This window comes from Urocampus carinirostris, chromosome 1 (assembly GCF_059441175.1).
Source record: "Urocampus carinirostris isolate Australia breed hairy pipefish chromosome 1, RoL_Ucar_1.0, whole genome shotgun sequence".
Classification (NCBI taxonomy): domain Eukaryota; kingdom Metazoa; phylum Chordata; class Actinopteri; order Syngnathiformes; family Syngnathidae; genus Urocampus; species Urocampus carinirostris.
Window position 1 is genome coordinate 41,623,680 of NC_142349.1, and position 21,417 is coordinate 41,645,096.

Consider the following 21,417-nt stretch of genomic DNA (forward strand, 5'->3'; position numbering starts at 1 on the left):
GTAATGTTCTCTAGTATGACTTTAGATTTAATTTTTGTAGTAGTATTTGTGTACTACCTATAATTTTGGAATATTCCTGTAGTATTTTTGATTTTTTAGAATGAAAGCGAAATAATATATTTAATTTTGTATTAATTTTATAGTACTGTCGTCGTATTTCTGTAGTATTATTTTGTAGTACACACACACACAAATGGGCAATGGGGACAAAGGTGGCACCCAAAAGAAGAAAAAATGATTAGCAGTACTATATTTATTTTAATATATATTGTCAATCTTTTGTCACGGTCGCCTTGGTGACCAGTCTGCCCCGCCCTCTGGGCAACAGCTGAAAGCAGTTCCACTAATTGTGGGTCTGCTATTTAAAGCTGCATTGTGGGCTCTGCGGCGGGTTCATACTCTTATATACAATCCCGGTCTGTTATGCTTGTCCTGTTTTAGTCTGTTATGCCTTGTCATGTTTTAGTCTGTTATGCCATGTCCTTTTGAGTTCGTGCCGGAGGAACTCTGTATTGTTCTGTTTTGCCCCGGAGTATTGGGCGACTTTTATTTTATTAAATAAAACTTATGGATCGTCAACGCATTTGAGTTCTCCCTTCATGCCTCCTGCCTCTGTTCTGGTAATCCTCGTGACAGAATCCTCCGACCAGAATGGACCCCGCGTTCGTACATTTGCCCCCTGACCACTATCAGAGCCTGAATCAGCAGCGCAATTCCCCTTCAGAATGCGCAGTTCGGCAAGTCCTTTCCGACATGGCGAAATTTGCTGAGGCACCTCTGGCCGTATGACTGCGCAATGACTCCCATGCCTGCCTGTTCGACTCCCAAGCCTGCCTGTTCGACTCCCAAGCCTGCCTGTTCGACTCCCAAGCCTGCCTGTTCGACTCCCAAGCCTGCCTGTTCGACTCCCAAGCCTGCCTGTTCGACTCCCAAGCCTGCCTGTTCGACTCCCAAGCCTGCCTGTTCGACTCCCATGCCTGCCTGTTCGACTCCCATGCCTGCCTGTTCGACTCCCATGCCTGCCTGTTCGACTCCCATGCCTGCCTGTTCGACTCCCATGCCTGCCTGTTCGACTCCCAAGCCTGCCTGTTCGACTCCCATGCCTGCCTGTTCGACTCCCATGCCTGCCTGTTCGACTCCCATGCCTGCCTGTTCGACTCCCATGCCTGCCTGCTCGACTCCCATGCCTGCCTGCTCGACTCCCATGCCTGCCTGCTCGACTCCCATGCCTGCCTGCTCGACTCCCATGCCTGCCCTGAGTCTGCCTGTACTGATTTTGTCCCGTCTTTCCTCTCCTGTCTTGTCTGTTCCCTTTCCGCTCCCCGGAGTCCGACTCTTCTGAATCTGACCCCCCTGAGTCTGGACTCTTCTGATTCTGCCTGTCCTGTCTGATTCTGCCTGTCCTTATCTGCCTGTGTTTCCCTGTGACGTGTCTTGGGTTAAATTTATTTTTATTTTTTTTTCTGAGGGACTTCTGGAGCCGTCCCTTGAGGGGGGGGTTCTGTCATGATTACCCAAGTGGAGCCACCTGGGGCAATCATCTGGCGCGCTGGAATGTGCCTTCTGATTGGGTTTTGTTCCCTATATAAGCATTCTACACCGAGACATGGGGGTCGGAGGATTAATCCTGTAATTCTGTACATCTGTACCCCGTATGACGCTCCCGATTACCTGTGCCTTGTTTACCTGATTCTCTCTGCCTGCCTCCGATCCGACCTGCTTCCGTCCCAAGCTACGATCATCTCTTCAGTCCCGGTGAACTCAACCTGCTTCCGTCCCACGCTACGATTGGCTACGTCGTCCGAAGTTTCCCGCTAACCCTTGTGCTTCCCCAAATAAAAGTATTGTACGAACGCTCTGGGGTCTCCTGCTCTGTTCTGGTAATCCTCGTGACATCTTTGAACATTTTTTGTTTGGAGGGCTGTATTAATAAGGCTTCAGGGCCACATGTGGCCCTCAGGCTGTAGTTTTCCCACCCTTTGCTGTGTACACCAATGATGTATTTGCAAAGGACAGCTTGGGGGCCATTTTTAGTATGTTAAACATTTTTATGACCCACAGCATACATGAAAAATGTGTTTAGTACTAAAAAAAATGACATTTATACACATTGTTCACCCTTTTTTTCCAAATATTCAAAGATACAAATTCACTATTTGCAGAATATTCAATCTTTGATCATGTGGCCTGATCTGATTTACAGGATCAGTATTGATTATTCTGGTAATCTGTAAATTTAAACAATGACATCCTCAAATTCATAATAATTCTCATTCGGACATGATTGTTGCCATGTTGCAATCTGTTTTTCATGTCCGGAGCTTCCTTGCCTCCACGCAGGAAGAATTTCCCAGGACACAAAGATGAAATGAGTACTGTACAGGCTTTTATCCATGCTGCTGTTGGGCATCACACAGTAATGAAATGAAGTGAAATGAAATGATCTGCATTTATATAGCACTTTTCAAGTCAATGACTTCCCAAAGCGCTTTACAATGTGCTCCACATTTCCCAATAGCGGCCTTGCAGCCATGTAAGGCGCTAACCTGCTTATTGGAGGTATTAGGGGTTCAGTGTCTTACCCAAGGACACTTCGACATGTAACACGGACAAGCCAAAATTCGAACTGGGATCCCTTGATCCCAAGACGAGCGCTCTACCTCCTGAGCTACTGCCGCCCTGAAAGCTGAGGTTGTGTAATAATTAGCACCACCTAGTGGTAAAAAACTTAATTTGTTAAAAAATACAATACTGATTTTGAAAATGTGCATAACTATAAACTATGATATACACATGCATTTTATTAAATACCTGTAGGTCGAGAAAAATTCTATTATTTTACAATAACAATGCTCACTTAGAGGGAGCTGACATAATTGTCAGCAATCTTGCTGCATACTCAAATAAAAAGCAACCTTGTGAAAGGCTGATCGAATAAATGAGGAGAAAAAGGATACACTTTGTTTATTTTGAGCTTTCCTAGTCTGTATTCTCCCTTGTACTTGAAAGCACTCGTTTTTGATTGCACTACACAACACAGCGACATCTCGCGGTCAAAAACTACACACTGTCCCTTTAAGTCTGTTATGGTTCAACTTCAAGGTTCATAATGTGTAACCTGGAAATGTAATTGATATATTTTCTCTCGACTGATCTTTAAAGAATGACCAAATGATAAAAGAAAAATTGCAATACTACATGTACCTGTACTCACTACTTCACAATAATGTTACTATGGCATACCTGCAAATGAAGACATTTTACCCGTATTTCATTCATTTTTGGGTCATTTCAAATTCAGCATAACAATTTTTGTACAGTAGAAATAAATCAAGTCATGTTTATTTGTACAGCCCTTAATCACAAGGAGTCTTAAGGGGCTGCACAGACTATTATTACACAATCTCCTGATCTATAACCTCCATGAGGGCAAAAAAAAGCTCAAAAACCTCAACGTGAGGAAAATGAAACCTTGAGAAGGGACCACACATCAGGTAATCCTCTTTCCAGGATGACCTGGCTGCAATAAATGTTTCAAGAACAAACAATACACAGACATCGTCAACATGAAATACAGTACATTCAAAATCTATGGAATATAAGTGTGTTTGCATATAAGAGACCCCTTAGAACTGCTTTAAAATAGCCACCTAGTCAAAAAAATGAAAATATTAATAAAGTGTGCACCTAAACACCCATAATTATTTAATAATGCTGTTGATAAAGATTAGTATACTGCTAAAAAGCTGGAACTATATCATTTTAAATAATTTACTGTACCTCCCAGCAGTGTTTAAAAGACAGACACTCGTACACAATTTTTTTTTCGCAATTACTCCTCGTCTTTTCCTTTTTCCTCCCCGTATTACTAACTTTCTAGGGACAGAAGAAGGAAATAAAACACACACACAAAAAAATCACACTATATGATGTAGTCCCCCCCAATTGACTCAACAGTAAATAGGTGCCCCGTTGTGTTTTTAAGGTTTATTATCGCTTAATAAGGAAAATTGTAATCATTAATGAGGAGAGCACTTGGCTGAGGTTGACAGATATGTAATGGTGCAAATAATTGGTTGCGAAAACCTGTTGTTTTGGTGGATCTGTTTAAGTTGGCCACTTTGTACTGTAGATAAGACAATATATGTAAATGGTCTGCATTTATATAGCACTTTTCAATTCAATGAAGACCTCCCAAAGTGCTTTACAATGTGCTTCACACTTACCCATTCACACACACTCACATACCGATAGCAGTGTCAGCAATGCAAGGCCACTACCTGCTTATTGGAAGCATTAGAGATTCAGGGTTTTGCCTAAGGACTGTCAACATATAACACGGAGGCGCTGGGATTCAAACCTGCGACACCTTGATCCCAAGACAAGTGCCTTACAGTCAATAAATGGAAACATAATCCCGCCAGGGGATAAATTCTTCGGATTATACTAGCAAGGGTGATGGTCTGTCCAACAGAATTTCATCGCGGATGCTAATGTGTTGTCAACGTGGCACTCAAAATACTACCGTATTTTCCGCACTATAGGGCGCACCGGGTTATAGGGCGCACCCCCAAAAAATAGTTTTTGGTCCTATATCTTTCATAGATAAGGCGCACCGGATTATAAGGCGCTACAATGGGATCGTCGACAAAACAGTCAGATGATTCAGTCCAACTGATTACCCCCTTAACATTCCCAAATACGTGTCGTAGACACGTGCGGATGCGGTGTCCGTACGATGTCACTCAAATGCATCATTTCAAATATCATTCGGAAGGTTAAAGTCTTGGGATTCAAGAAATGCCAAACATTTCTATGTTTCTATTTTCTTTTTCGCTCACAACTTTACTGTGCATATGACAATAAACACTTGGAATTGAGTTTAATTCACTCAACTCATCACAGCAACATCAAGATCGTTCTAAAACAAGATACCGGGAAAATATAAAGCCGCATAGCTCACCTAATTTCTCACGTTCAATAATGATACGCAATCATGGTCTTACAACCGTGAGTGAAGTAAATCCAGGAGAGAAAATTATTTGCAAATACAGACTAATAAAACATGTTTCTTTATGGTGTACTTTAGCAAGCTTGCTACGCCATTGCTAAACTCGGCCAATTGCAGGGTTTGTTTTGGCCATCTAGCCAATCCGAGGCTCCGAATAACTTCAGCCAATAGCGATCGATTGAACGGATGATTGACACATCTTTTTCGGCCAATTGCAGGGTTTGTTTTGGCCCTCTAGCCAATCCGAGGCTCTAAATAACTTCAGCCAATAGCGATCGATTCAACGGATGATTGATACATCTTTTTCGGCCAATTGCAGGGTTTGTTTTGGCGCTCTAGCCAATCCGAGGCTCCGAATAACTTCAGCCAATCGTGATCGATTCAAATGATGATTGACACATTGGTTAGCCAATGAAACGCCGGTAAATTAATCCCAGCATACACCGCGGACTACTTGGCGTTCGGGGGAAAATCTAGTCGGCGGCGGCAAGTTAGTTGCAAGACTTTGCAAATTAATTTTGTTCCATAAATAAGGCGCACTGTATTATAAGGCGCATGGTCAGCTTTTGAAAAAAATTAAGACTTTTAGGTGCGCCTTATAGTGCGGAAAATACGGTACTTTTTTTTACTTATGTATCGTGTTCTTACTTAGGATTTACGCTACTTCAAGTCCAAGAAGACAGAGCGTGGCCCCCTGCAGGAAGGCTGGATAGAGACCCAAGACCCCATCATGTGCTCCTACAAACTGGTCAGCGTCAAATTTGAAGTCTGGGGCCTGCAGACCCGCGTGGAGCAATTTGTACACAAGGTCAGAAGATGAACATTTGACAGTAAAAAATAAATGATGTTTACTACTCTATGTATATAAGTTCCAGATATTAGACACATAAGTTATTGTCCTTGAGAGGATTTAATAGATTTTTTTAAAACATGTAGTACTTTCAGAGAGTCACAGCAATTACCCCCTTCTTGGTCTCGGCTCTTGACACTCGTCTCCTTTTGTGGGATACGTACTCAGGTAATTCGAGATGTTCTGCTGCTGGGACACAAACAAGCCTTTGCCTGGGTGGACGAGTGGATTGGTGAGTTGCACACATTAATACTATACACGAAGGGTTTAAGGGACATTATGCATTATTTAGCGCCTCCCAGTAGTAAGTAAGAATGCAATTTGTTAAAAAAAAAACAGATTAGAAAAATAGAAACAAATACATGCACTGTCATATGAACATGCATTTCAATCTGTTCAAAATACTTGCTTTGTATCAATAATATCATTATTTGGACCGGTTTGCCCACCTCTACTGTAGGGCATCACGCACCAAAGAAAATGTAGGTTTTAAAGGGACAGTGTCTCTTATTTAGTGCCACCTAGTGGTAAAAAAACATAATTCATTTAAAAAATATATATATATATATATGATTGCTGGGATGGGCTCCAGCACCCCCGCGACCCTACTGAGGATAAGCGGTGCGGCTAATGAGATGAGATATATATATATTATTTTAAAACAAAGAGCAAAAATGCATGAACTATAATATAACTGTGCACTTTTTAGAATACTTTATGGTTAAGAAATTTGCTTTTATTTCACATATCATGAGGCTCACCTAGAGGGCGCTGACATTACTGACTGCCATCTTGCTGCTACAGGTACCCCAAAAACCAATCCCCCGCCAAAGGCTACTGAAAAAAAGAATTGAAGACAAATACCGTACTTTGGTCACTTTGAGCTGCCGTAATTTGTATTCTTCCTTGCGCCTTTTAGCACTCTTTTTCGACTGCCATAAACAATACAGCTACATCTAGCGGTCAAATATTGCACAATGTCCTTTTGAATACACTGCTGGAGAATTCCTCTCAAAAACATGTAGTAAAACAATATAAATTGTAATTTTTCCCAAATGAAGGGGATTTGGCACAATTTAAATATTATTTTTTTTATTCTTAATTTAAAAAAAAAACTCATTGAAAATGAATTATTGCATAATGTGGCCAGTTTTAATATTTTATTTATCGGGACAATTTTTTACTTTGTCTTTCAGGAAGTTGCCACAGTTTGAGATAACTGCTAGAAAATCAATTTTAGCAATTGTAAATGATGTAAAAAATTAAATATTTTCAACAGCATGGGCCAAATGAACATAGAATAATTAAGTTTTAATTTTTTTTATGAGGAATAAATGATTTTAAAACAGTTTAACTAAATTTGAAAGGGCAGCAATAGCTAGCACCTTCCTGTGGTTAAAAGAAAAAAAAACGTAATTCAAGCCTTGGTCATGGTGGTGTCCATCCTTAACACAGCACCACTCCCTGTTCATTGGGCAGTACTGCAGGTTAAGTTTACTAACGGTAAATTGTAAATGGATCGTGTGTATTATTTAGCGCCTCCTTGTGGTAAAAACGTAATTCATTAAATAAAAACATTGTTTAATTAAATTACAAAAACACATGAACTATCATGTAATGTCCATTTTCTAGATAATCTTAGGTCAAGAAATTAGCATTTATCATGAACCACACCTAAAGGGAGATGACATACCGCAACTATCTGCCATCTTGCTGCTACAGGTAACCAAAAACTTAAAAAAGGCTGGACAAAAATAATAAGGTAAAATATTTCAATTTGGTAGTTCATATTATTATTTGTGCTTGTTAGCACTTTTTTTGGTTGCACTACACCAGGGGCCCACCAGCGTTGTTGTAGCTGAAAGCTAGTTTTTATCACGGATTGGCGTGAAGGGTTACCATTTTGATATACATTTCCGAAATAAAAATTAAAGTTATTACTATGTTGTTACTGTGTTATTACTGGGTTGTAATTATTAGAAGTCAAACACTGAAACATGTCGGTTAGAAATCAAATTTACAGAGAAATCGCAACTAGTGAGCTATTTTCAGAACCTGCCAGCAGACCACACAGGTGTTCTTAGTGGGCTACATGTAGTTATTTATAAGTGGCATCAGGTGCTTTGAATGTGGGGTGCGTCATTTGAGCTGTCCTTAAAGTGTAGAATATTTTCTCTATAATGTGTTAACAACGCCCAATTGAGATTAAAGAACCTTGATATCTTTTGTTCTACTGCGCCTATCTGCTTTTAACTTACTGTTACCATTGTTGCTACAGAATGCTGAACACAAAAGGTAGAAAATAAATGGGATAGAAGGGGAGGAGGTAGGAGAGTTACTTTGAAAAGGCCTGTTTTAAATACAGTTCAAATCGAACCCCCAAAAAGATGAAGAAAAAAAAACGTTTTCTCGAGCCAGTCTGAAAAATGCACGTACTTGATGAATGAGCTGTGATCATGACTTTAAGCCAGGAGATGGCGGAAGAGAGTAACAAAGATTCAAATTCCGGACACCTCCTTTAAGGACAGCCGTCGGTGATTTCCTTTTCGACTACACTATCTGATCTGAAGCAAAGAAAGGATTTTACTTGCATTCTCCTTTTTGTGATTCACATTAGACATGAGCATGGAGGAGGTCCGCGAATACGAGCGCACCACTCAGGAGGCCACCAACCTGAAAATCGGTACTTTCCCACCGGCCATCGCCATCACAGAGATCCCGCTGCCGTCAAGTGTACGCAACGGCCCCAACAGCGCCCCGTCCACACCCCTGTCCACCGAGGCCCCCGAGTTCCTGAGCGTCCCAAAGGACCGCCCTCGTAAAAAGTCAGCTCCAGAAACTCTCACCCTGCCTGACCAGCAGGGGCGGCGGGAGTCCATTTTCAAACTTCCGAGCTTCTTCTCCTGGAACTCCAGCCCTCAGCCTGAATAAAAAGGTGATGGTCCCTCAACTGGTAAAGGCAGCTTTTGGCTTTTGTGGCGGCAGTCTTGGCTCCCGTATCTGCTGTTGAGCATGCAGCCTGACATGTCATCCTGGAGGTCTCCAAGTTGCCAGGAGCACTGGCTGATAATCTTGGCCCAAGTGTAGCATACATTCCTCAACAAAAATCAAACTGAAGGGACAAAAACACAGAGACAATCTCAGGATATGAATGCTCACGATGTTTTGCCGTGACACACGGTGTACGATCGTTTGTTCATGAGCTGATGTCATAACTGGTACCTGCGTATATCACTTGACTAGGATGGCGGAAAAATGTAAATATGGTCATTGATGAAGGAAATTATTACTCAGCAAATTTAGTTACCCTCGGAATAGTTCCGAAGCACTACTTTTGTCAAATCAAAGCTACTTAAAGGTGGTGTGCATTGTTCGAAGTGTCCTTTAGTACAAAGTTAAATATTTTCTTGAGTACCAGTAAATGTGTGTTAGCAATGCCCAGATGAGTTCAAAGAGTTCTTATGTTTTATTTTTCACTGCGCCTATTTACTTTTATCTTTTGATCTTTTATGAGAGCTGTTCAAGGTGGAACACATTCATTTTGAGGAATTGCCACTAGGGGGAGGGCTGGAGGGTGGTGTCATGCTTGCACACTCAGTTTCTTTTTCCTATTTGTAAGTGTATCATGAAATATTGAAAGTGAGAAAAGGCTTGATTCAAGTAGAATCCAAGCGACAATGCAAACTCCAAGAAAGATGAACAAAAAAGATTATTCAAACGCGTCTAAGAAATGCACAGACTTGCACGCGCATCATGAATGAGCTGACTGAGGCTGCAATGATGACACAAGCCAAGAGATGGCGGCAGAGAGTAACAAAGTTCCAAAATCCGTAAAGCACCTTATACACATATTTATACTAAATACATCATAGGCAGTATATATATATATATATATATATATATATATATATATGAAAATAAATTCTTACCCCTAGTGGGGTGGTGTCTGTATCATCCTTAGACTGGGCTCCTCTACCAGAGGCCTAGGAGTTTAAGGGTTCTGAACTGTTCCTAGGACTGCCCTCTTCTGGACTGAGGTTTTTAGATGTTGTTCCTGGGATCTGTTGGAGCTGCTCTTCCGGTTTGGGGGTTACTGCCCCGAATATCACAGGGACAAGAAGGTTTCTTCATTTCTTCATGCTGAGGTTTTTGACTTTTTCCTTGCCCCTCATGTAGGTTTTAGTTCAGGGGATGGTCTGTACAGCCCTTTGAGACGTCTTGTGATTAGGGCTATACAAATAAACATGACTTTTGCGCCAGGACCCCATAAAAAGTTAGAATCCCTACTTTTATTTTAATTTTACTCCTCGTTAATTTTTTACAGATGGTGGCCAGTAAGTTTCACAACTAAGCTGAACACTTTTTTGCTGTAGATTCAAGATTCAAGACGCACACCTTGTTGATAATAGACAATGGTATCAAAGTAATTTTGTTCAAAAATATATCAATTGAAAAAGGTTTTCAGGCACTATGATGCTATATTGTCAAATCACTACATTTTCACTTAAACTCTTCCATTTCCATATGAACCTTTTTAGCTCAAATCAGTGTTCTTGATGTCCTGTGAAAAATAATTCGGCATGTTTGTTTATTATCTAAAACGAGTAAAACTCATGGCCCGCAGGCCAAATGAGGCCCTCTAAATCATTTACCGTGGCCTGCGGGGGCCTAAAATGTCCAAGTGTCAACGGAATAAATTGTTCCAGATTGTGATGACCTAAAACTACATTTCCAAAAGGCCAGTTGACTAACTCGGCTTCACTACAATGCTGTATCAATGTCAATGAGTGGGATTGAGACATTACCCCAATTTTTAAGACAACTGTGATATTGGTGAATTAAATATGTAATACTTTCAGTGTTATTTTCCATTGAGTGATTACATTTTTAGGCTACACCCTGCCCTTTGAGGTCAGCTGTTATGCTGAGGTGACCTTCTGTGGAAATGAGCTTGAAACAATGGTTATTTTAGTCATTTAAACAGTAATGGTTTTCTGTTCTTTTTTAGAGATAACATTTGCGAAAATTTATTTGAGGGTCGTTAAAGTTGTTTTTTTATCTTCATGGGGAAAAAAATGTTTTACACCTATCAGTGACAATATAGTTTTGTCATCCTTAATAGGTTGATGAAACAAGATGGCATACCTACCAACAGTGACGCTTTATGCGTTAGACTTCCGGTTTTTCCTTTAAGAGGCCTACGGATTTTTTTTTTATTCATCCCTTTTCCAAATTTAAACAACCAAAAAAATCGACTCGAGACTTGTATTTTAGTCTACAGCTGCTTTTTTTTTTCAAGCGAGAAAAGTCTTTGTGCGTGAATAAAATGCTCCAACGATCATATAAGATTTTCGTTTTCGTAAAAAGTTTCAACTTTTTAAAAAAACATATTTTGGAGACTGATTGTGTTTTGCTCGTCGAAAGAGTGCACGATAAAAACTATCGCTTTTCAATGCTATAAGGTTGGCATGATATGGCGCTTGGCTGTTATCCAAATGATAGTCATAGGTCCACGTAAATCGGGACCAAAATACCAGACGGTGCCCAAGTGCTAATTCCTTTGCAGTTACAACTATAGATGATTTTTCTTGGAATTAATGGATTCTCCGCAGCACAGCGGACGATTGGTTATTGCGTCAATCGCACGCTCCAGAGGTCCAGGGTTTGATTCCAGCTACCGGCCTTCTCGAGGGGAGTTTGCATGTTCTGGGTTTTCTCCGAACACACTAGTTTCTTTCCACCAACCAACTTGCATGGCAGGTTGATTGGTGGGTACATATTGTCCCTAGGTGTAAATGAGCAAGTAGCTTGTCTGTCCACTGCCCGGAGACCGTTGGGATGGCCTCCAGCGACCACAACCCTAGTGCAGAAACTGGATGGATAGATATTCCTGATAATGGAATAAACATAACGTTACCATGCACTTGAAAATATCAAAATAGTCAAACACTAAGTATATGTGAACACAAAAACTGCTGGAATGTAGAAAAATACATATTGTGTATGTGTCCTTGCATGTGCCTTGAGGAGGTCGGGCCTGTTGGACATACGAGTGACATCAGTAAATCTGAGAGTGGTTGAGAGTACCGGTAGCTTTTGCAGTACAGTACTGTGTACTAACTTGATATTCTGTGAACAGCTGAAGCGCATATCCTACAACATACTGATAACTTTAAAAAATGTATATAGTGTGCACTGTAACTTTTAGTGGTGTCATGCTAAATGTGTATTTCAATAGACGAACAATTTGTTTATAGTGTATGCGTATTCACGCTACTTATGTACAGTGCAGCTTCTCACTTGCATGACTTTTCTAGTTTGGAAACTGAATGTTAGGTGTTCTTACTCTTTTTTCCATGTGAACTTTTCGGTGTACGTTTACTACTTTAATTATTGCAACGGCTGTATGTGTTTGCACCTCTATCTATTCTATTCTGTGTTGATATACAATCTTGTTACGTTAATATGACGTTTTTCTTAATAAAAGTTTAGTGACAAGACAAAACATTCAACTAGTGTTTCATAGAATGATTTGAAGAAAATAAATGTTCTAGATAATTAATTCAAGGTGCAAATATAACTCAAAAGCAAGGACCATGAGGCTCAAATCTGATTGGATGGAAAAAAAAAACGGTCAAAAACATTTGCTAGAAGCAGCACATCCTTGAAGAACGCTGCCAAATGAAGTGAAGCAATGTCTGAAATACATTGTTAAAATTATAAAATACATATTTCAGTTTGTTCAATGAATTACTTTTTTAGACTTTAACTTCTTTAATATCCTGGAAAAAAAGTTTTGGTTTTAAGAAACTGAACTGTACTGTGCCCAAGTAAAAACCCTCAAACTCGGATTATTTCACAACACATTTTAATGAAATATCAAGTTGCTTATTCTGCAATAGAGTGTAATCCATGATACAGTTTCCAACAGTTGAGTATTGCCTTGATTTAGAAGTTTATTCCATTCCTTAGAATAATCCTTAATAGTAAACTATTCCAACCCACCAAGCACACAATAGCAACAGAATGAAGATAAATCTTTGAACTTTTTCCACTTCGCCAAACTATCTTTAACATCATTTAAAGAACAAACTCCCACACTTTAAATAAATTCGGCCTTATCTTGCCCACTATAACAATACATTATGTGAACAATTGCATTGTCAAAACCCTTTGAGAGGTCTAAAGTCCGATGGAGCTTTCTCGTGTCCGAGTCCTTGAGAGTCGAGATGTGTGCATACGTGTGACTGGAGAAAAAAGGGTGCAAACTTGTAAATCAAGGCACTGTTTTAACCCAAATAAATACACAAATTGCCAAACAATGAGTTAAATAAGTACAGAGTAATATCAAAAGAACTTCATTCCAGTATTCTTTGGAAAGACTTGATCATAAAATAATATGAGTAATCCACGTTGTGAGTGTGTAAAAGTGCACTGTGAAGTCCTAGCACCAAACCTCAGTTTGTAAACCTCCACCTTTACTACCTTTCCGAAGCGTGTCTGCCGAGGTCATCAGTATTTTTCTGCACATCTTTGAGGTCTCTGAGCACGTTGAGGAACAATTCATACCAGAAGAAGGTAAGACCGGTCGACAGGGCCGCCTTGACCAGGCTGGGTGAGAGCCCTTTAAAAAAGCCTCGCACGCCCTCCTCTTTGGCCATCTGTATCGCGCAGTCTGCTAAACCTCTGTAGCGCCGCACCTACAGGACATATTTTAGAAAATTGACTCTTGGTGCCTTTACTTACAAATAAAACTTGTGCAAAAACAAAAAAAGTCTTACCACAAACAAGTAAAACAAGTTGTGTAACAAACGTATGACAAACTATTTATAAAAGAAAAATGTTCGACGGACACACTAAACCAGGGGTCAGCAACCCGAAACGTTGAGAGAGCCATAAACACAATTATTTAAAAAATATTTTTACTTCAGTTAGGTTTCATTCTGTTTCACGGAAAGCCTTTCAAGCATAAATGTAAGTCAGCCATCTTTAAATTTGCATTTGTGAATTTGCAGCCGCTGCTCATTTTTGTCTGGAATATTCCGTAAGAAAAACTTCAAAAGGAACTGATCAGCTCCTATTATAATCAATCTGTTCTCTTTTATCCCGGATAGAAAACAAACATCCTGCGACCCTAGTGAGGTGAAGCAGTGCAGAAAATGGATAGATGGATAAAACAAACATGCAGAGGAAGAAAAAGCAGTTCCTCTTCAAGACCAGAAGGGGATTTGTACCTAAAAGTTAGTTATTTGATATTTACTGTATTTATAATAGTGCTAATAATAATAATAACAATACATTGTACTTCAAAGCACCTTTCAGGACACCCAAGGTCGCTGTACAAAATATCAAACCAAAATAAAACAAGCAAGAAATAAATACAAAATAAAAACAAAGTAATGTTTAAAAAAGGGGGGGCAGTACGTGAGGCAGGTAATTATGAATAAGCAAGTCTAAAGAGGTCGGTTTTGTGTCTGGAATTTGAGGGTGGACAGGCTAGTGTAATTCTAGAGGTCAGGTAGTATTTATTTGTGAATGACGCGCATTTTTACCTAACATTTGGGGTGCGCGTCATACAGAAATGTGCGCTGGACACGAATAAATACGGCACTCTCAATATTTTGAAAAGAATTAGAAACCTTAAACATGATGGTGTCATGTTTGTTCTCTTACCAAAAACCACAAGATATATAAATGTATTCGCCCCCACCTTTCTCCAATCCAACCATATCTGAAAAGGTTCTAAGGAGCCGCTGGGGCAGCGCTCTCGAGCAACAGGTTGCTGACCCGCACCTTAACCCATAAAAATACCCTAAATGGTACTTTTACATACAAACCAAAATATTATACTTTAATCCTACAGACTTCACTTAGTGTTGATATAAGCTCAGTCTATGTGTTTCATTTTTAATGTTCAAATAGTGAGTCTAGTTTATCTGTAGCCCAAACACTGCATAAAGATTCAATTTATGCTAGTTCATTTATAACATTTTTCAGAATGTATGACCATTGACTACAAAGTTGGATTTAAAAAAGCATAAAAAAGGATAGAAATCTGCTGACTGATGGCTCAAATTTTTTCCCCCAAAAAACTAAGGCTAGAAGTAAGTTGAGGTACCATGTTGTGGTCACGTTTTTGACACAAAATATGATAAAGCACATAACCCTTTGAAAGTAAATACATATTTTAGGGGATGTGAAAATATCGATAGCCGGTATTGGATGTGAGGTGATAATAGAATGGGAAAAAGTGGTATTGAATATCTCAACATAGTATAAAACTAGTCTCTAGGACACAGTGAAAGAGAATCTTAAAATGCAGAAACAAAAGTAGCTGACCTCTCCAAAGTGTACTCTGGCCTCTTCAAAACCTCCAACTTGAAGTCTCTTCTTGAAGAGGTCAAACGGGTAGGTGACTGTTTTGCTGATCATTCCAGCACCACTGCCACACAACAGACTCCTGACGCTTTCTACTTACAACCCACAAACAACAAAAGAAAACACATGATAAAAATGCATCACTACCTTCTTCACTCATTAAATACCAAATACTTAGTCTAAAGTCATTTATATGTTTACCTAAAGAAGAAGAAAAGTCGATTTCCTAAATTAAGAATATATATCAGAACAGGGGTGGGCAAACCACTGCCCGTAACCGAAAGGCTTTTTAATCCGGCCCGCAAAATAAATAGTAAAAATATAATGATGTACATCATGATAGATTGATTGCTACTAATTAAAACAATGTTTTGGTGTAACTCATGTCCCCACTGTTCCAGTTTGTACTGTTCTGTACTTCCAATTTTTTTATCATGCACTTATTTTACCATATTTCCCGCACTACAAGGCACACCAGATCATAAAGCGCACCCACTAAAAAGGTACAGTAAAAGCTACTGTATTTTAGTATAAACATTGCATGTTCTATACATTAAGCCAGTATATATTAGTACAAAGATTGATCAAACATTTAGTAAAAAATGTCACTGACCTGAGCCGCAAAACATTGCATGCAATGGGAATCGCACTGGCGAAAACCTAACCACAAGACCACCAGTAATACAGATGACTTACGAGGAGGCATTAGATTTCATCTTATAATTACACGATTTTTACTCAGGATGCCAGAACCAAATTTTAGAGAATGGGAAAAAAACAAAGTCATCCTGAAAGATATAAACACAAAAAAGAAAGACGAGGCAAACAACTCTTTTGTGCATCTGACAACGAATCAGACTTTAATGATATCTTTCAGGACAATTTTCTGTTTTCTCCATTCTCTAACATTCGTTTCTTGCACCGTGAGTAGAAATAGTGTGATAATGAGAAAACATGAACGCCTTTTCATATGTCAACTGTATCACTGGTGTTCTAGTGGTTAAATGACTGCGCTCTAACCGCCGTGACCCAGGTTCAATGTTTTGCAAGTGCGGGTGATTTTGGACAGTGATATTTATCAATCATTACACAAAAACGGCAATATACCGCCAATTACTGCCAACCTTGTGTAGTAACGCACACCTAAAAATACGGTGTGCATTTCCAACCTTATCTACCATATTCTACACTATAAAATGTGCACCGGGTTTCAAGGCGCACTTTCAAACATCTGGCCAATTTGGTGTTTTTAGGTGTCTGAAAAATATGGTACTATCGAAGATTTTGGACTACAGAGCGCACCTGATTAAAAGCAGCATACGTAAATTTAAGAACAAGACTCAATTTTTTCTCTGTATAACTTTTTTATAACTTTCTCTGTATGCACTGGGTGAAAATTTCGAAATATTGTGAGTATGTTGTAAATATTAAATAAAGTACCTTTCGTTAAACTTCCCATTTTGCTCCTGTTATTATATGAATAATGATAGCAAAAACATAAGACTCATTTCTCTCCCAAAAATGTTTCCAGACGTCACTGCGGGTTTTTGTAAGCGTATTTGTATACTCACCGTTTTCTTATTGAGTATTGCTCGGGTATTTACTATTATATATTGCAGGTGACGATTCAAAACAACAAACCGCAGTGTTTAAACTGTTGCAAAAAATAGCTTGTAGTCTCAAATTATTGGGAATACCTCTAAGAATGTTGTGTGTGTGTATGAGCTGTAATAATAATAATAACTAGACAATGAACAGTAGCCTACCCTCACGTGAACTGTGTATATATATATATATATATATATATATATATATATATATATATTAGGGCTGCAACAGCACATCGATTAAAATCGACAATTAAAATCTTCTGCAACAACTTAAATCATCAATTTATGCGTCTCTCAGTAGCACAGGAGGTAAAGTGCTCATCTTGGTATCAAGAGGTCGCAGGTTCCATTTCCGGCTCCACCATGTTATATGTCGAAGTGTGCTTGAGCAAGACACTGAATCCCTAATGCTCCCAATAAGCAGGTAGTTGCCTTGCATGGCCGACGCTGCTATCAGTGTGTGAGTGTGCGAATGGCTGAGTGTGAAGCACATTGTAAAGCACTTTGGGAGGTCTTCATTGACTTAAAAAGTGCTATATTCACATTTAACTCCCATGAGTGTGATATGACGTCACACTCTACAACACTGCCGCTCAGGCATAATATCGCACAAAGGCGGGGTTTCACATTGTCACTAAAATATGTCACCCCGGCCCTCATTTATAACAAGCGCCCAAACTTAGAGTTCTATTTTTTGTGAAATAATTGTGCGTTATTTTTGAATAAATATAATAGATGCGAGCAAGAATGTATAAACTAAGAGCGTAATGTGACCCGAGTTCACTGACCTCCTGATTTTCCAGTGGACGGAAACGTCGCCAGAAGCTTTTTGAAGACATTGTAAAAAAAGAACTGCAGGCCAGCGTAAGGGAACACGGCGATGAGCGTTGGAGAGAGGCCACGGTAGAAGGTCAGTGCGCCCTCTGAGCGCAACATCGTACGTACGCCGTCTGTCAGGTTCCTGTACAACTGCAAACATACAAAAAGGCTATGTGAGTTTGGGCCATTGAAAACATGCATGACATTTAGAATCGGCAGCACAGCGGCGCAGTGGTTAGCGCGTGTGCGCCACAGTTCTGAGGTCATGAGATCGAACTTCCTGTGTGTGTTGTGGTAAATACACTTGCATTTGTAGAATAGATTTGCATACATGTAGAAATGTAGAAAGACTTGCTTACAGTTGTGGGAAAAGGTCGGGTAGACATCCTTGAAGATACTCTTGGCAGACATTAAGTTTCCTTGAAGATAGCGTGCAAGGGACGGGACGCTCTGTACTTGATACGTGATACAGGACCGCCTTTTGGGGTGTACTCAATCGAAGCCTAATCGTCACGACCAGCTTTAAATACATTGTCATGTTCCCAGCTCTCTGAGATCTTCATTGACGCATCAATAAAGTGACATCTCCCTCCGAACGAGGCTGGCTCCTGTCCATTTTCCTTATCCACATATGAGAAGACTTTTCTCTCGATTATCGAACCTCCAATTTCTCCAACATGTGGAGTTTGCATGTTCTCCCCGTGCTTGCGTGGGTTTCCTCCGGGCACTCCGGTTTCCGCCCACATTCCAAAAACATGCATGTCAGATTAATTGGCTGGTCCAAATTGTCCCTAGGTGTGAATGAGCGAGCGAATTGTCTGTCCCTGTGTGCCCTGCGACTGGCTGGCAAGCAGTTTAGAATGTCCCTGCCCACTGCCCGAAGATAGCTGGGATGGGCTCCAGCACCTATGTCACCCTACTGAGGATAAGCGGTGCAGATAATGGATGGATGGATGGATGACATTTAGAATGAGTTCAGGTGTTTCATTTCGACAAATAAGGGTTTTGCTTTGATTTTGTGGCATCTCGGAGCCAAAAATGAGTGCTGAGGAGATTACCCAAATACTTGTAGAATCTACTCTAAGAATAGCAAAGTTAGACAGCTGCAATTTCCCATCACATACCAACGTGTGTCTATGAATTCCACCTGGGTGAGTCTGAAAAATACTGCATCCTCCATAATCAACTGAAAGGACAAAATGTTGGCCATGTTTGAGTGTTGTTGCAATTCCTCACCTTGGGCTCACCCTGGGCAGCAAAGCGTGTCCGGAGCGTGTCCAGCGGTTGACATACCACTGTGGCTGAGCAGGCCGCCAAGCCTCCACAAAAGAAGTGCACCCCGGACGTCTGGCTGTCAAACGCCGTCGTGTCATGGACAGTCTTAGTCAGGAACTCGAATGTGGCAAACTGCAATCAGTAATATCAATGTGATGGTGAAAATTGTGGTTTTTGTGTCTACTTTCAGCCAATCAGGCTGGCAATGGGTTCGTGATTACTTTCAATGGGTCTATTAGACGGTGTCAATGGTGGGCAGATCGAACCTAATATCGATTTGACTGATACTGAGCTAGTACTTGGATCAGATCTATACTATTGTCTTGGGATCGATACATGTTCCCATTGCAACTATCACAATGATTATGTTGTTAGTGGTTCATACGTTTATTCATGCATTATAACTTTTAAATTTGATCTCATTGTGTTTATTTGAACTTTGTTTTAAAAAAAATGTTTGCAATGATAGGTATTATAATTGTCTTGTTAACATTGTGATAAAGTATTTGTAGTTTGGTTACATTATTGGTTTTTTTGTTTGACTCTTGAAGTCTGTTCTGAAACAGTTGAAGTATTCTATTTCTATACTGCTAAAGGATTTTATATAGTATTGTTTAAACTATTTGCACTTTGACTTTATTTTCAAAATATTTTTACTTTGTTATATTTGTATGTTCTTTACATTGCTTGTTATTTTTGGTTTGACTCTCTTGGTTCTTGTTCTGACACAGTTGTCATTCATATATCTCTATTCGTTTTGTATACTGTTAACGTTTTCATAGTTGTTATTTAATAAAAAAAACACAGAACATTTTAGTGCCTTTGTATCATAAATATGATCTAATTCAAGGGGGAAGGGTTGAGTTATTTAATGATCATGACTTATCAGAGCAAAATATTTAAGTTCAGTGTCAATCGAAACTACCTTGTTTTTACTTCGATCGGATCAATACCAAAGAAATCTCGAGATTGCCCACTCCTAGTCTGTGTTGCTCCTCCTGGAGTGTTTTGAAAAGTAATTTGAAGGATGACAGTTAGCACACATCTTCACTTATTTCCATTAGACCCTCAGATCCATGTGACTTTATGAGGCTATTGATTTTGTTTTTATTAGTTATACAAAGACGTGAATTGGGCATACAGACCTATGTAGGCAAGTATGATTTTTTTTGCAAGACTGTGGAAACAAATACAAACTTTTAACTATAATTGTATAACTTCTCTGATTCCTAACCATCACTCTTAGGTCTGGACAGTAATGGTGATAGTTAATGTAAAGGTGGACGATTGTACCTGTACTGCTCCATAGCAAATGGAGAGCAGTTGAGCGGGAACGTGCCCTTTCCAAAAGGCAGCAATGCCTTCTTCTGTGTGAATGCAATGAGCTGCCTGAAATAATCCCCAATACTTTCCTCTTGGCCCTGAGGGGGACAGACTCTCAATCTGAAGCTGGAAGAGAAACAAATAAGGACTATATGGACAAATTCAAAATACTGTATTCATTGGATAATAACTTTATTGTTGAGCATTTGTCACCGTTGGGCTAAATAACAACCAGGGAATGTCATCGCTGCCATAGGCTTCAGCTCATCCACAACCATAATTAAGACAGGAAAATTCCACATCATACCTGAAATCGGATTTTAATGACATCCAGGGGGCTGATGAGCGCTCGAGTGACCATGCCGGCACTGGACCCCGCTAACGCTGCCTCCTGGGCACTGAGCGGTACCCTCTGTGCCCCGGGGTCATAGCCCACCATGTCGCTAATGCGCCTGCCACCTGTTAAGACCGATCAATAATAAATCATAGGAATTTTCTTCTGATGTCATCCAACAGAGAAATAAACTTGTATTGATTTCCTATCCTGTTAACTCCCGTTTTGCAAATTACAGAAACGATAAGCGCTAAAACACCTCATCTAACATAGAGAGGAAATTCCACCTTTCTCTCGAATTATGAACTCCAGGGCAGCAGTCTTTACGTTCCAATACTGACCACACCTTAAATCTAGAGAGGAAAAGTAAATCTCTTTGAAGATTTTACATGAAATGAATCGTCTTGTCGTTTTGATAAAAGAGAAAAACAAATTGAAAGAGCAGAAAGATGAAATGTCTAATACAATCATTTTGTAGTTCTCTAGTCAATTAGACGAATGTAAACAAACCCCGCAGTAGAGGGCATGCTGTCGAGTAGGCTAAAAGATAAGCTAGCAACTAACATATTTTGTGACTACGAAAAAAGAAAGGTTAAAAAGAGCGAATAACAACTTACTTACTTTAGGTGACAAACTTTCTACAAAGAAGACGCCATAAACTCCTCAACATAGACAATCTGACACGAAGAGCACAGCCGCTGCCATTGATAGTTACGACTTCCGCTTGATTCCGGTTTATGCCACCAATCAATGGCGTAGGGAAATGTAGTATTTCAAATGCAATTCTCACGCCATAAAAACTAACAATAAATTCGGC

General features: G+C 39.7%; 2 protein-coding genes across 3 annotated transcripts in view; one reads left to right on the plus strand and one right to left on the minus strand.

Annotated features, from left to right (window-relative positions):
• Nucleotides 1-12,368, plus strand: part of pitpnc1a (phosphatidylinositol transfer protein cytoplasmic 1a) — a 47,980-nt gene extending 35,612 nt beyond the window's left edge. The window contains exons 7-9 of the mRNA XM_088339417.1: nt 5,664-5,819; nt 6,030-6,093; nt 8,479-12,368. Of these exons, the coding sequence (XP_088195543.1) occupies nt 5,664-5,819; nt 6,030-6,093; nt 8,479-8,792 (534 nt within the window). The 3' untranslated portion in view covers nt 8,793-12,368. The remainder of the gene's footprint in view (nt 1-5,663; nt 5,820-6,029; nt 6,094-8,478) is intronic.
• Nucleotides 12,369-12,712: 344 nt separating this feature from the next.
• Nucleotides 12,713-21,384, minus strand: slc25a19 (solute carrier family 25 member 19). 2 transcript variants are annotated; one of them, XM_088339474.1, is made up of 7 exons: nt 21,222-21,384; nt 20,574-20,725; nt 20,237-20,392; nt 18,905-19,075; nt 17,638-17,818; nt 15,201-15,331; nt 12,713-13,561 (listed from the first exon to the last, which is right to left on the minus strand). In XM_088339474.1, exons 2-7 carry the CDS (start codon nt 20,703-20,705, stop codon nt 13,343-13,345), a joined length of 990 nt encoding a protein of 329 aa, XP_088195600.1. In that variant the 5' UTR covers nt 20,706-20,725; nt 21,222-21,384; the 3' UTR covers nt 12,713-13,342. The 2 variants fall into 2 exon arrangements, with proteins under 2 accessions (XP_088195600.1, XP_088195608.1); XM_088339482.1 differs by having other exon boundaries at nt 21,218-21,377.
• Between the last annotated feature and the right edge of the window lie 33 nt (nt 21,385-21,417).

Bases quoted from the DNA above. Each gene is read 5' to 3' on its own strand.
- slc25a19 (XM_088339474.1), bottom strand. From the start codon at position 20,705: ATGGTGGGCTATGACCCCGGGGCACAGAGGGTACCGCTCAGTGCCCAG. The intron at 15,332-17,637 runs GTCAGTGAACTC...GGTTGTAAGTAG, and splicing joins GTCCACTGGAAAATCAGGAG to AAAGCGTCAGGAGTCTGTTG. The intron at 13,562-15,200 runs GTCAGCTACTTT...TATGTCCTGTAG, and splicing joins CCAGAGTACACTTTGGAGAG to GTGCGGCGCTACAGAGGTTT.